This window comes from Tamandua tetradactyla, chromosome 2, assembly GCF_023851605.1.
Source record: "Tamandua tetradactyla isolate mTamTet1 chromosome 2, mTamTet1.pri, whole genome shotgun sequence".
NCBI lineage: Eukaryota > Metazoa > Chordata > Mammalia > Pilosa > Myrmecophagidae > Tamandua > Tamandua tetradactyla.
In genome coordinates this window covers 99,893,215-99,906,637 of record NC_135328.1, presented here as the reverse complement: position 1 = coordinate 99,906,637, position 13,423 = coordinate 99,893,215, and the positions used below count along the sequence as shown (strand labels likewise).

At 35.9% G+C, this 13,423-nt stretch overlaps 1 protein-coding gene across 11 annotated transcripts in view; it reads right to left on the bottom strand.

Moving 5' to 3' along the window:
- CFAP95 (cilia and flagella associated protein 95) overlaps positions 1 to 13,423 on the bottom strand; it is a 218,905-nt gene that overhangs the window by 20,139 nt on the left and 185,343 nt on the right. For all 11 annotated transcript variants that reach the window (XM_077148401.1, XM_077148400.1, XM_077148402.1 and 8 more), the window contains one exon: positions 304 to 361. In XM_077148401.1, the coding sequence (XP_077004516.1) occupies positions 304 to 361 (58 nt within the window). The remainder of the gene's footprint in view (positions 1 to 303; positions 362 to 13,423) is intronic.

The following is a 13,423-nucleotide window of genomic DNA, read 5'->3' as shown; positions in this document are numbered from 1 at the left end:
CCACATAAGTAAAACTCATGGAAGGGAGGCAATAAATCAAAATGAGGAGGAAAGTGACTGATAAGTTTGGACACTGAAATATTTTCTCCTTGAAATATATAAATTTCTAAAAATGAATCATAGCCATAAAACATTCTTATTGACTTCCATGAACTGCTAACAGCAATAAATAAATGTAACGCATCATAAAATCCCAGTATTTTCTCCTCTCTTCCCAAGCTCAAATATTTACATTTGATGTACAGAATCATTTTAAGTTCATATATAAGAAGTAGAACATGGATTTTCAGTCCTCATACTCACAAGTGGCCGATAGTCATATGGTGAAACATAGTCTTCACGGTATGTTGTCAATGCATACCTAAGAAGGACAAGTCAATATTTGAGAAAACAGTGTTTACAGAATAGAAAGATAGTTTAAATTTAATAACGTAAAAACATGTGAGGGTGGATTGGCCCTAACAAAACTGAAAATACAGACTGAACTTTAAAGACTGCAACAGTCCCAGGCTTTTGTAGTGTTAACCACCATTGGCAGGCTGCCTGCCCTCCAGTTTCTTTCAGTCGGCACTATGCAGGCTTCCTGATATTAATGATTCCTATGGCTACCAAGTTCCAACTCTCTCAATTTGGGTTCTCTATGCTTGAATTCTCTTAACCACCTATTTCCCGACACTTAAAGCTTCCTTGACCTTATGTCCTAGGTTCTCTGCTAGATGACAACTGAAGAGATAATAGTGGTCAGTAGGGTAGACAGAGATTACATAGCTCTCCTCTTCTAGACCATTAGACACACAGAAATGCTGTATGAAATAAAACCCCCCTAAAGTCTACACCTATATCCAAACTCAGAAGGGAAACCTGAAGAGCTAGAAATAAGGAAAAAACTCATTAGGATGGGAAGCCACAAGGCTGGAGTTTGAACCACATCTCAGGGATAGGAAACATGGCCTTGGTTTTAAATCAGGCAAAGAAGTAAACTCCTGCTTAAAGCTAGGACTTTATAAGGACTGTACCTCCATATAAAAGAGACCAGATAAACTCCAGCTACCAGTCCAGGGACACTGCAAGAAAGTTTCTCTGTTTAGAGTTGGGGGGTAGGGAAGCACAGGGAATTCCTCTCTGAGAAATTGAAACCCCTTTTCTGTTCCTGGCAATATTATAAAACTAGATGATAAAAAAAAATCTTCTAAGTATCACATACCTAAAAATACTAAGTAAAAGGAAATTTAAAATCCAAACAAAACATTATGCATGATTGAACAGGTGGGAATGGAAGAGAAATTAACACAAAAGTAAGAGAAAAACAACAAGAAAGTCTAACTCTGAAGAGTTATTGGTTATAGATGCTAGTAATTACCCTGATGACAAACAACAATCCCTGATAGAAATCACCAATTCAGATGGCTCTTACAAAGGGGTCTGAGTAGCAGCATCAACATCATCTGGGAACTTGATAGAAACACAGATTCCTGGGTCCCACCCCAGACCTACTAAATTAGAAACTCTGGGGATGAAGCCCAGAAATCTGTGTTTTAACAAGCCTCCAGGTGATTTTGATGCACATTAATGTCTGAGCTGGCAATTAATAAAACAAAAAATTAGAAGTGTAACTTTCAAAAGAGCAAATGGAATTTTTAAAAAAGACCAATCTAATATAAAGTAGGAAAGTAAAGTAAAAGAGGGAAATCATTTGTTTTTAAGATAAATTAATATAGTCAAAATAAAATTAAATAACTGCTAAGTTATTTAATAACTGCTAAATCACAATAACAGTAAAAAGGATTAAGCCCATCGATGAAGAAAACTTCTCAGGCTTAAATTGAACATTAGACTGTATTTTTAAAATGTCCACCTAAATGCTGCTATATCTAAAATAAAATTATTTTCAAGGAAAGTACAGTGATATAAAATTATTTACCAGGCAAATTTTAACTGAAAGTGTAGCAAGCAAGCTCCTGGCAGCAGGCAGGCCCCCTTCCGCATAACTGCTCATCCACTCCTGTAAACTCCACTTTCAGGACCCTTCCTGGTTCTGGCCCCCAGGGAGCAACCAATCACCTCCCCCAAGGGTAGCCAGTTACCATATTAGGAAACCGCTACCAGCCATTCTGTCTATAAATATCTTGTATCAGCCCGTGATCGTGATCGAGGCTCAGACTTTCAGAGGCTACTTGGCTGAGCCCTGTGGCCATAGCCTAAGAAAACCTACTTCCTGAAACTTCCGAGCCTTGATCCCAGTCCGGTCTGCTTACGAGTAATGTTCGAGGAGGCTCGCAGCCTCGTTGCTGGTTACGCACTCCAGTCCTGTTTCCGCGTAACGTTCCTGGAGGCTCTGGCAGAGCCTCGTTTCTAGTTTTGCACTACAAAAACAACTTGGTGTTCTCATAGTCATATCATATACAATAGATTTTGAGTAAAAATAATTAATAGTTGTGAGTATTAGCAGCAAAAATGGCAGAATAGGAAACTCCGAAAGTCTATCCCTCCATAAAAGCAATGGACAAACTGGCAAAAACTGTCAGAATCAACTTTTTTTTTTTTTTAATTCTGAGAACTAATCAGAAGTTTATAGTAACCAGGGGGGATGCTTAATCAAGAAAAAATAACTGACATGGTAAGAGAATTTTATGGCCTTTTAACTTATTCTAGTCATTCCCCATTCTCCATGACATTTTCCTAGGACCAGAGGAAACAGATTTGACCTTACAGAGTTTATTCTCAAAAAAATGATTGCTTTGGTTTTGATTTATATGAAGGACTGTCTCAAAAGGCCAGCAGGGTTCACTATACTGGGATTTCTTCAATCTAATTCTGAACTTTTGCAGGGATGAAATAGCTACTAAGTAGGGGTGGGAATGGAAGGGCATTTGTCAAAAACATTAAAGCAAATGGTATTGTCGCTGCTACCTGGGACAAAGGATAGCAGTTGGAGCAAAGAATAGACTAACCAAACAGTTTGAGAGAAAAGACTGAAGAAAAAAATGAGGTGCTTTGGCGAATAAGGGCTTGGAAAAGCCCCCACATATTTCTAGGAATCTAGAAGTCCAAATGCATGTCCAGGGCTGTGTGCATGTTCAGAAAAAGACCAGAAAATTCCCTGAGGTCTCATTTCTGGCGATTTTCAGGCTCTGCAAAAGCAAGACATAAGGGCCAAGGCAAAATTGTGAACTAACTGGCTGGCTGAGTGGTTAAATTATGCCTCAACAAACAGACAAAGCCCACTTGCAAACACTGAGAGATTTTTTGCTTGGTGGGTTCTAGGCATGTAAGGAAATCTATTTCAAAATACTAGCTGAACACAAAGCTCACTAAACAAAGACTTCAGTGGTCACTTTATAGCAAAGAATACAGATCTTACAAAATCAGTTCATAAAAAATCACTAAACAAGCAGCAACAACAAACCCTGGAGAGGGGATAACAATCTGATTTTCAAAATTTCTACTACAATGTTCAAAATGTCCAGTTTGGAGTAAAAAAATATAAATACGAGAGGTACAAAGAAAGGGTGGTCCATACAAAGGAAAAAAAGAAATTAATAGAAACCGTCCCTAAGGAAGTCCAGGCATTGGACTTATTAGAAATGACTTTCAATTACATAATTTAAATATGCTCAAAAAGCTACAGGAGACCATGTAAAAAGAACTAAAGGAAACTATTAGAACAATGCCTAATCAAATAGGGAATATTAATAGAGAAATACAACTTATAAAAAGGCACCAAATAGAAATTGTGGAGTTGAAAAATGAAATAACTGAAATTAAAATTGCTACAGTGTTTCAACAGTGGATTTGAGCAGGGAGAAGAATCAGTGGACTTGAAGACAGTCAATTGAAATTATCTAATCAGGAATAGAAAGAAAAAAAGAATGAGGAAAAATGAATAACCCCTCAGAGATGTGTAGGACACCACCTGGCATATCAATAAAGGCATACTGGGAGTCCCAGAAGAAGAGAGTGAGAAAGGGGTAGAAAGAATATTTGAATAAATAATGATTGAATATTTCCCAAATTTGATGAACAACCTGAATCTCCACATTCAAGAAGCTCAATGAATTCCAAGCAAGATAAATGCAAAGAGGTCCACACCAAAATACACTATTATCACTGTCAAAAGCCAAGGAGAAAGAGAGAATTTTGAGAGCAGCAAGAAAGAAGCAGTTTATCATCGTATGAGATCCTCAATAAAACAGCATCAGAAACAGTGGAGGCCAAAAAGCAGTAGCTTGATTTCTTCAAAGTGCTGAAAAGAAAAGGAAAAAAAACCTATCAGCTAAGAATTTTACATCCAACAAAATCTTCCTTCAAACTAGGGAAATCAAGACATTCCCAGATGCACAAAACCTGAGAGAATTCATTACTAGGATACCTGCCCTACAAAAATGGGTAAAGGGATTTCTTCAGGTTGAAGTAATACAAATACATATGAAGAAATAAAGAACATCAGGTAAATTACCTACACAATAAATATAAAAGTGAGTATTTTCGTATTTGGTTTATAGCTCCTCTTCTTTCTATATGATTTTAAAAACAATTATAAATATATAAATATATACTAATGAGCATACAATATATAAAGACACATTGACAATAATAACATAAAGGGGGAGACAGAGCTATTAGGAACAATGTTTTGTATGTTATTGAAACTAATAATCCATAAAAATAACTTCTTCAGCAAAAATGGAATTAAATTAGAAACATAACAGAAGGAAGTATTGAAAATTCAAAAATATGTGTAAAATAGCACACTCAAAATGACAATGGGTCAAAGAAGAAATCACTAGGGAGATTCAAAAATACTTTGGGATAAATGAAAACAAAAACATATAGGATTCAACAAAAGCAGCACTCAGAGGGAAATGTATAGCTGTAAGCATTTACATTAAAAAAGGAGTAGCTCAAATCAATAACCTAACCTTCTACCATAAGGAGGGAGAGAAAGTAGAGAAAACGAACTACAAAGAAAGCAGAAGGAAAGAAATAGTAATGATTACAGTGAAAATAAATGAAACAGAGAAAAGTAAAATAATAAAATCAATAAAACCAAAAGTTGGTTCTTTGAAAATTTCACCAAAATTGAACAATCTTAACTAAACTGACCAAGAAAAAAGAGAGAAGAATAAGATTACTAAAAGTAGAAATGAAAGTGTGGACATTACTAACCAAGCTTAAAGAAATTAAAAGGATTATAAAAAATACTATGGAAAATTATATGCCAATGAATTAGACAAGCCAGATGAAATGGACAGATTCCTAGAAGCATGCAAACTACCAAAACTGACTCAAGGAGATAGGCCTACAACAAATAAAGAGATTGAATCAGGAATCAATCAACAAGGAAAAATCGAGGACCAAATGGCTTCACTGGTAAATTCTTTCAATTGTCCAAAGAAAACTTAACACCAGTCTTTCTCAATCTCAACCACACATAGAAGAAAAGGGAACACTTCCTAACAAATTCTATGAGACTAGTATTATTCTGATACCAAACCCAGACATCATAAGAAAAAACAAAACCACATGCAAAAATATGTGTAATACACCATAAGAGAAGGGAAAAATCATATGGTCCTCTTAATTGAGGTAAACCTTCAAATCAGGAAGTGTGAGTCTTCCAACTTTACAAAGATTATTTTAACTATTTGTGTGGTCCCTTGCAATTTCATATGAGTTTTAGAATCAACTTGTCCATTTCTGCAAAACAAAAGCCATTGGAATTTTCACAGGGATTGCATTAAGTCTGTAGATCAATTGGTGAGTACTGCCATCTTAACAATATTCAGTCTTCCATCGCATAAACACAGGATGTCTTTCTTTTTATTTAGGTCTTATTTAATTCTTTCAACAATGTTTTGTAGTTTTCAGTATATAAATCTTGTACCTCTTTGGTTAAATTTATTACTAAGTAATTTATTCTTTTGGATGTTATTGTAAATGGAATTATGTTCCTAATTTTATTTTTGACTTGTTTGTAAGTGTATAAAATATCTCTTAATTCTGCATGGTGGTCTTGTATCCCAAAACTTTATTGGACATGTTTTTAGCTCAGTTTTTTATTTGTGTGTGTGATACTTCAGGGTCAATCTACAGAATAGGAGAAAATATTTGCAGATCATATATATGATAATAGTCCATACGAACATTCATAATTTAATAACAAAAAGACAATTCAATTTTTTAAATGAGCAAAAGATCAGAATAGAAAAATTTCCATAGATACACAAATGGCCAAAAAGTACCTGAAAAGATGTTCAACACATTAGTCATTAGAAAAATGCAAATCAAAACTATGAGCTACCACTTCACACTCACTGAGTGGGCAATATTTTTTTAAAAAATGAAAAGAGCATGTGTTGGTGAAGTTATAGAGAAAATGGAATCCTCATACAAATAGTGGGAATGTAAAATGGTGCAGTTGCTGTGGGAAACAGTTTGGCAGTTCATCAATAAATTAAATATAGAATTATCATATGACCTTGCCATTGCCCACCTAGGAAATACACAAAAGAATTGAAATCAGTGACTCAAACAGATACTTGTATGCTAGTTCATAGCAGCGTTATTCACAATAGCAAAAAATAAAAAGGAAACAACCCAAATGTCCACCAATTGATGAACGGATAAACAAAATGTGATATATATCCATACAATGGAATATTATTCAGCTATAAAAAGGAATGAAGTACTAATATATATTACAATATGAATAAACTTGAAAGCATTATGCTTAATGAAACAGGAAGACACAAATAGCCAGATATTGTATGATCTCTTTTATATGAAAGGCCCAGAATAGGTAATCCATAGAAGACTGAAAGCTAGTTAGTGGTTTCCAGGATCTGGGTTGGGGAGAAGGTGGAGTGACTGTTTCATGGATACAGGGTTACTTTTAGGGGTGATGAACTTATTCTGAAATTAGATAGTGATTGTTTGTGCAACTTGTGAATATACTAAGAGTCACAGCTGTACTCTTTAAAATGATGAAAATGTGAATTTTGTATGTGAATTTTACCTCAATAAAAATTTAATAGTTATAAAGATTCTTACCTAATGATTAAAGAGACAAGTCACCAAGAATATAGAACAATCCTAAAGTGGGATAAACCTAACAGCACATAATTTGTATGACAAAAAATGACAGATGCATAAAGATAAAATGACAAATTCACAGTCAACAGGAAGATTGTACCACTTTCCTAGACCTCTTGGTTCCTTAAATCCAAATCTCCACATACATCCTTCAAAAAAAATGCAGATCAATAGGTTAGCAAATAAAATCACACAACCACCCATACCTAGAGCATAATAGGGGTCAGAGAATAAATTTACATATAGAGGGGAAAAGAGTACAGGCTGGAGTGGAATCAGGCAGAGATTACATGGAAGAGCTGATAGAGGGTAGTAAGTCCCTAGCAAAGATGGCACATATCACCTCCAGTAAGAAATCATCCTTCCCTGATTGGGAAATTCTGAGAACAGATCTGAGACCAAAAATATCTGACCAGTAGTTTTAAAGAAAGATTTGGCAAGATCAAAAAAGCAATGTTGGGAAGGCACAGCTTCTGGAGAGGAGAGGGCAACTAAGAAGGTAAAGAGAAAAAAGAAATCAAGCACCAGAAATTAAGGTTCCTAGAGCTATAAAGAGAGTATTATGGTATCAGTAGAAACCCTCCCTTCTCCCATCAGTAGGTGCCATTAGTTAAACAACTTCACTGTTCCAACAGTAGAGGGCACTCTTGAGCCAAGGTATTGAATAAACTACCCAAACTCATTTTTTTCTCTGTAGAATTACTATGATTGCTGATAGTCCAGGAAAATCTAACATATTTAAAATCAATAGAAAAAAGGCAACATTATTATTAAGAAGAAGACAATAGATGATAGTATAAACTAAAGATGATGAATATCCTCCTCAGAAACATTCCCAACTAAACACAGAAGTCCTTCCTCACCATTTCTACTTAATGATATTCTAAAGATCCTAGCTAAGGCTGTAAAACAAGAAAAAGAAGCATAAGTATAATAATTGGAAAGGAAGAAACAAAATTTTCATCTTACACCAATATTATGATTGTCTACATTTCAAAAATCCAAGAGAATCTACAAATTTACAAAATAAAAACAGGAAAGTTCAGCTAGGTTGTTGGATATGATATCAATATACAAAATTTAATAACATATCCTACTCCAGCAAGAAATTAGATAATATAATTAAAGTGGAAAAATCCAATTCATAATTGCCACAAAAACTCTTCAAGTCCTCGAGTGCTTGCTTCCAAGATGGCAAAGAAAAACGGAACAGTTGTGCCCACAAGGGCCGTGGCCTCATGCTGCGTATTTGCTGCACAAACTATGCCTGCTGCGTGCCCAAGGAAAGAGCCATTAAGAAGTTTGTCATTTCAAACATAGTAGAGGCCGCATCCATCAGAGACATTTCCAAATCAAGTGTCTTCAACACCTGTGCGCTTCTTACGCTATTCGCGAAGCTACATGACTGCGTGAATCGTGCCATTCACGGCAGGGTGGTCAGGAACAATTCTCTGGAAGCTCAGAAGGATCAAACCCTCCAAATCTCAATTTAGATCTGTGGATGCTGCCCCAAAATTTCTGTCAAAGCTCATGTCAAAGTGCTTATGGATCGAAAAAAACAGTAGTCTCTGGGAAAAAAATAAAATGGAAATTAAACTTAAAGAAAAAATCCAATCCTCTAAGGTCCCTGTAGAAGCACATTTAACAGAAGATGTGCAAGGCATTTATGGAGAAAATTATATCATTTTCTTGAAAGACATAAAGAAATTCCTTTATTTGTATATGATTCAGTGTGATGATGGCAATCATTCCATCCTACAAATTTGAAGTGCTGCCAATCTAAATACCATTCAAGGATGTTTCATGGAACTTGAAAAACTGATTCTTATATTCAGATGACTCCATAAAGGGCAAAGAGAGTGGAGACAACTTTGAAAAAGAATAAGATGGTCAAACTCACTCTACCAGATATCAAGAATTCATATAAAACTTTAGTTATTAATTAACTAATTAATTAACAAATATACAAACAGATCAATGGACAAGAATAGAGAGCCCGGAAATAGACCTGCTTAAATGGAGGAAATTTAGTGTATGATGGAAATGGCTTTACAAATCACTGAGGAAAAGATGGATATAATGGTGCTGGACTAATGGGTAGTTTTACAAAAAAAAAAGTTAGATTTGGTACCTGCTTCTACAAAATAAGTTCAATGTGGATTAAAAAACCTATACTTGGGGCGGGCCGCGGTGGCTCAGTGGGCAAAGTGCTTGCCTGCTATGCCGGAGGACCTCGGTTCGATTCCCGGCCCCAGCCCATGTAACAAAAAACGGAAAAACAAAATACAATAAAACAAGAAAATGTTTAAAGATGTTTCCCTTTCTTCCTTCCTTCCTTCCTTCTCTCTGTCTTAAAAAAAAAAAAAAAAAAAAAAAAAAAAACCTATACTTAAGTGAAACTTTAAAACCTTTAGAAAACAAAATAGGAGAATATCTTTATGATATTAGGATAGAAAATATTCCTTTAACAAGAACACAGAAAAGGACAATCAAAAATGGCAAGACTGTTAAATTTAACTAAATTACAACTTAAAACTTCTGTTGATCAAAAGACACCATAAACAAAGTTATAAGACAAGTCATAGACAGGAAGAAGATATTTATAATAAATGTACCAAAATAGGTTAGTACCCAGAGTAAAGAACTCTTAGAAATCATCAAGAGACAAAACCCCAATAAAAATAAACAAAGGCTTTACAAGCATTCGATTCACAGTTGAAGACACCAGAATGGACAATAAACATTAGAAAATAAATTCAGTTTTAAATTCAACAATTGGGAAAATTCAAAGTAAAATAGCAATGAGCACCATTTTATATACAACAGATTGGTAAAAATGTAAAAGCTTTATAATTGTATTTATGAGGATATGAAAGATTGGAAACATTCATATACTACTAGTGGTAATATGCAAAACTGAAGGTGCACATAACTTATTACACAGTAATTCTATATCTGAGTATAAAGAAACTCTTGCAAGTATACTTAAGACACGTATAAAGACATTCACTTGTAATAGTAAAAATTTAGAAATAGGATGTCTATCAATAGTGTGGTATCACAGGTGGTTATATATAAATCATAATATATTGTACAATGGAATACAGTAGTTGGTCTTCTGATTTCAATGTCTAGATGCATAAGACTGTTGCAGATTGAATGAAATAAAGAAAAAATGTCAAACTAGATCTATGTTTTACCATTAATATACCTCAAAAATATAATGTTGAATGAAAAAAGCAAATTGCAAAAACATATGCATTATGATCCTATTCGTTTGCTAAAGCTCATAAACAATACCATATATTGTACTTGGAAACATATTTGTAGTCAAAGTATAAAAAATTGAATGGAAATGATACCTGTTTTAGTTTCCTTGGCTGGTCAAGCAAATACCAAGCAAGGAATTGGCTTAAACAATGGGAATTTCTTAGCTCAAGGTTAAGTTAGGAAAAAGTCTAAGCCAAGGCCCCATCAGGGCGATGCTTTCTTCTTGACAACGTGTCCTATGGCTGGCCGCAGTGGTCCTTGGCTTTGGTCTTCTCAGTCACATGGCAGAGCACACGGCAGCCTCTCCTGGCCGCTCCCTTCCCTTCTGGGTTCCTTTGACCATCAGCCTCTTGCTCCCCTGCCTTTCTCTCTATCTGTCTGAATTCCCTTCTGCTTCTAAGGGATTCCGTAATAGGATTAAGACCCATTCTGATTGACTTGGGCCACATCTTAACCGAAGTAACCTCATCCAAATGTCCTACTTACAATGGGTTCATACTCATAGGAATGGATTAAATTTAAGAACATGTTCTTCTCAGATTTATCACTCCAAACTACCACAATAACAATCAGCTTCAGAAAAATGGCTTCCCCTGCAGAAGGAGAGACACAAATAGGATGATGATACGGACACTTCAATTCTATCTTAAAAAAAAATATATATATATATATATATATATATACATATATATATATGAAGCAAATGTGGTATAAATATTAATTTATGCTATAAACAGGTGTTTAGTTTGCTAAAGCTGATATTTCTGTAATATACCAGAAATGGGCTGGCTTTTACAATGGAGATTTATTAACTCACAAACTTACAATTCTGAGGTCACAAAAGTCAAGGCATCAACAGATAATCCCTTCTCCCAGAAGGCCAGCTATCAGCGATCCTCATCTCCTCTGCCACATGGCCAGGCACATGATGACATCTGCTGGTCTCTCCCTTCTCTCCCGGGTTTCGTGGCTTTCAGTTATTGGTTTCAGTGGCTTCCTCTCTGTTTCTACATGTTCTCTCTGAGCTTCTCTGGGCTTTTTTCTGTGTCTTCTTTCTGTCCTTTGTCCACTTATAAAGGACTTCAGTAAAAGGATTAGGACCCATCCTGACATATTGCAGAATAATCTGGACAAAAGATTAAAAAGTATTTGCAAAGTCCCCTTGAGGGACTTGAGGAAAAGTTTGGAAATATTAAACTTTCCCACCTGGGGAATTCCTGACATCCTCGCAAGCACTGGGACTGCCAATCTGACGGCCAGACCCTTGCTCTTGGGGCTTGCCTTGATGAGACTTATTCCTGCAGAGGAGAAGCTAAGCCTACTTATAATTATGCCTAAGCATCACCCCCAGGGAGCTTGTTTTGTTGCTCAGATGTGGCCTCTCTCTCTCTAAGCCAACTCTGCAGGTGAACTCACGGCCCTCCCCCCTACGTGAGACGGGACTCTCAGAGGTGTAACTCTCTCTGGTAATGTGGGACCTGGCTCCCAGAGACGAGCCTGGCCCTGGCAGCATGGGAGTGAGAAAGCCTTCTTGACCAAAAGGGGGAAGAGAAATGAAACAGAGCAAAGTTTCTGTGGTTGAGAGATTTCAAATAGTCAAGAAGTCACTCTGGAGGTTATTCTTACACAGTATATAGAATCTCTTTTCAGTTTTTGGTGTATTGAAGTAGCTAGAGGGGTAATCCAGTAGCCTTGATTCTTGAAGACGATTGAATAACTATAGCGCTTTTATGGTGTATCCATGTGATTGTGGAAACCTTGTGGCTGACACTTCTTTTATGCAGTGTATGGGCAGATGAGTAAGAAAAAAAAAGACAAAAAATAAGTAAACAATATGGGAGATGGGAGGCATGGGATGTTTGGGGTGTTCTTTTTTACTTTTATTTTTATTATTTTTTGGAGTAAAGAAAATGTTCAAAATAAATTGTGATGATGACTGAACAGCTATATGACGATACTGTGAACCACTGATTGTACACTTTGGATGATTATATGGTATGGGAAAATATAATATATCCCAATTAAAAAAATATTTTGAAACAAACGAACAAAAAACCCATGTGGAATAAGATGGGTCACATCTTAAGATCCTATTCACCATGGGGAGCCCAGAATTAAAGCTACCTTTAATCCTGTATGGCTTAATGTAATGCCTGGATACATCCCAGAGTATATTAAGCAGATAATCAAAAAGGATTGGCAAAGTCCGTTTTTTTAATCCAAGAACTGAGCAACAATGTTTAAATGGGAATATATTATTTACTCCACCAATTTGAAATAAAATGGTCTTTTGAGACTAAAAATATGGAAAAACAAATATATCTTCCTCATTTAATGCTATTCTAAGGCTGTGGAAGAATAAAGTATATAAAGAAAAAATAAGTCTGACAGAAGAGAAATGGCCTTCAGTGAAACTCAGGAAAGCGACAGTTCATAAAGTCAAAGGGGCATTGATTCCAGGTATGGATGCTGGAGAAGAGGTGTCCTGGCTCAGGGATAGAACTCTCTGATTCTGGGTGCAGGGCTGAAGTACATCAGTATCACTGCAACACTGGCAGCAAACAATGACTTTAATTCATTATTAAATAAATTCACTATTAATCCAGAAGCAAGCTTGTTCCACCTGCATCTACTCTACCACTCCCATCCTTGCCCATGATCAGCTGATAGCTAGTCATGGCCCTCCCTTGGGATCCCCTTTTCTTAACAGAAGCCAATGGGAGACAGCCAGTCACTACCTTATGCTGGGAACCATGGGATGGAGCATACCCCACCATGTGGAAGAAGCTGATGCTAGGGGGAAAAAATGAAGCTGAAAGAAAAGAGAATCCTGGAGGTTTTCTAGTCTTGATTCGAGCTGTTTCTGAAGCCTAGTTATTTCACTGACTTTCCTATAGTTCCATGAAGTGCTCCAGCACTCTTTTAATAAACTCCCTTTTTATCCAAGTTCATTTTAATTGTGCTTCTGTCACTTACAACCAAAAGAATCCCGACTATTACAATCAGGTAATCAGAGTCTGAGGCCATTAATCATTGTAATCATACAACCAACTCCCCTTGC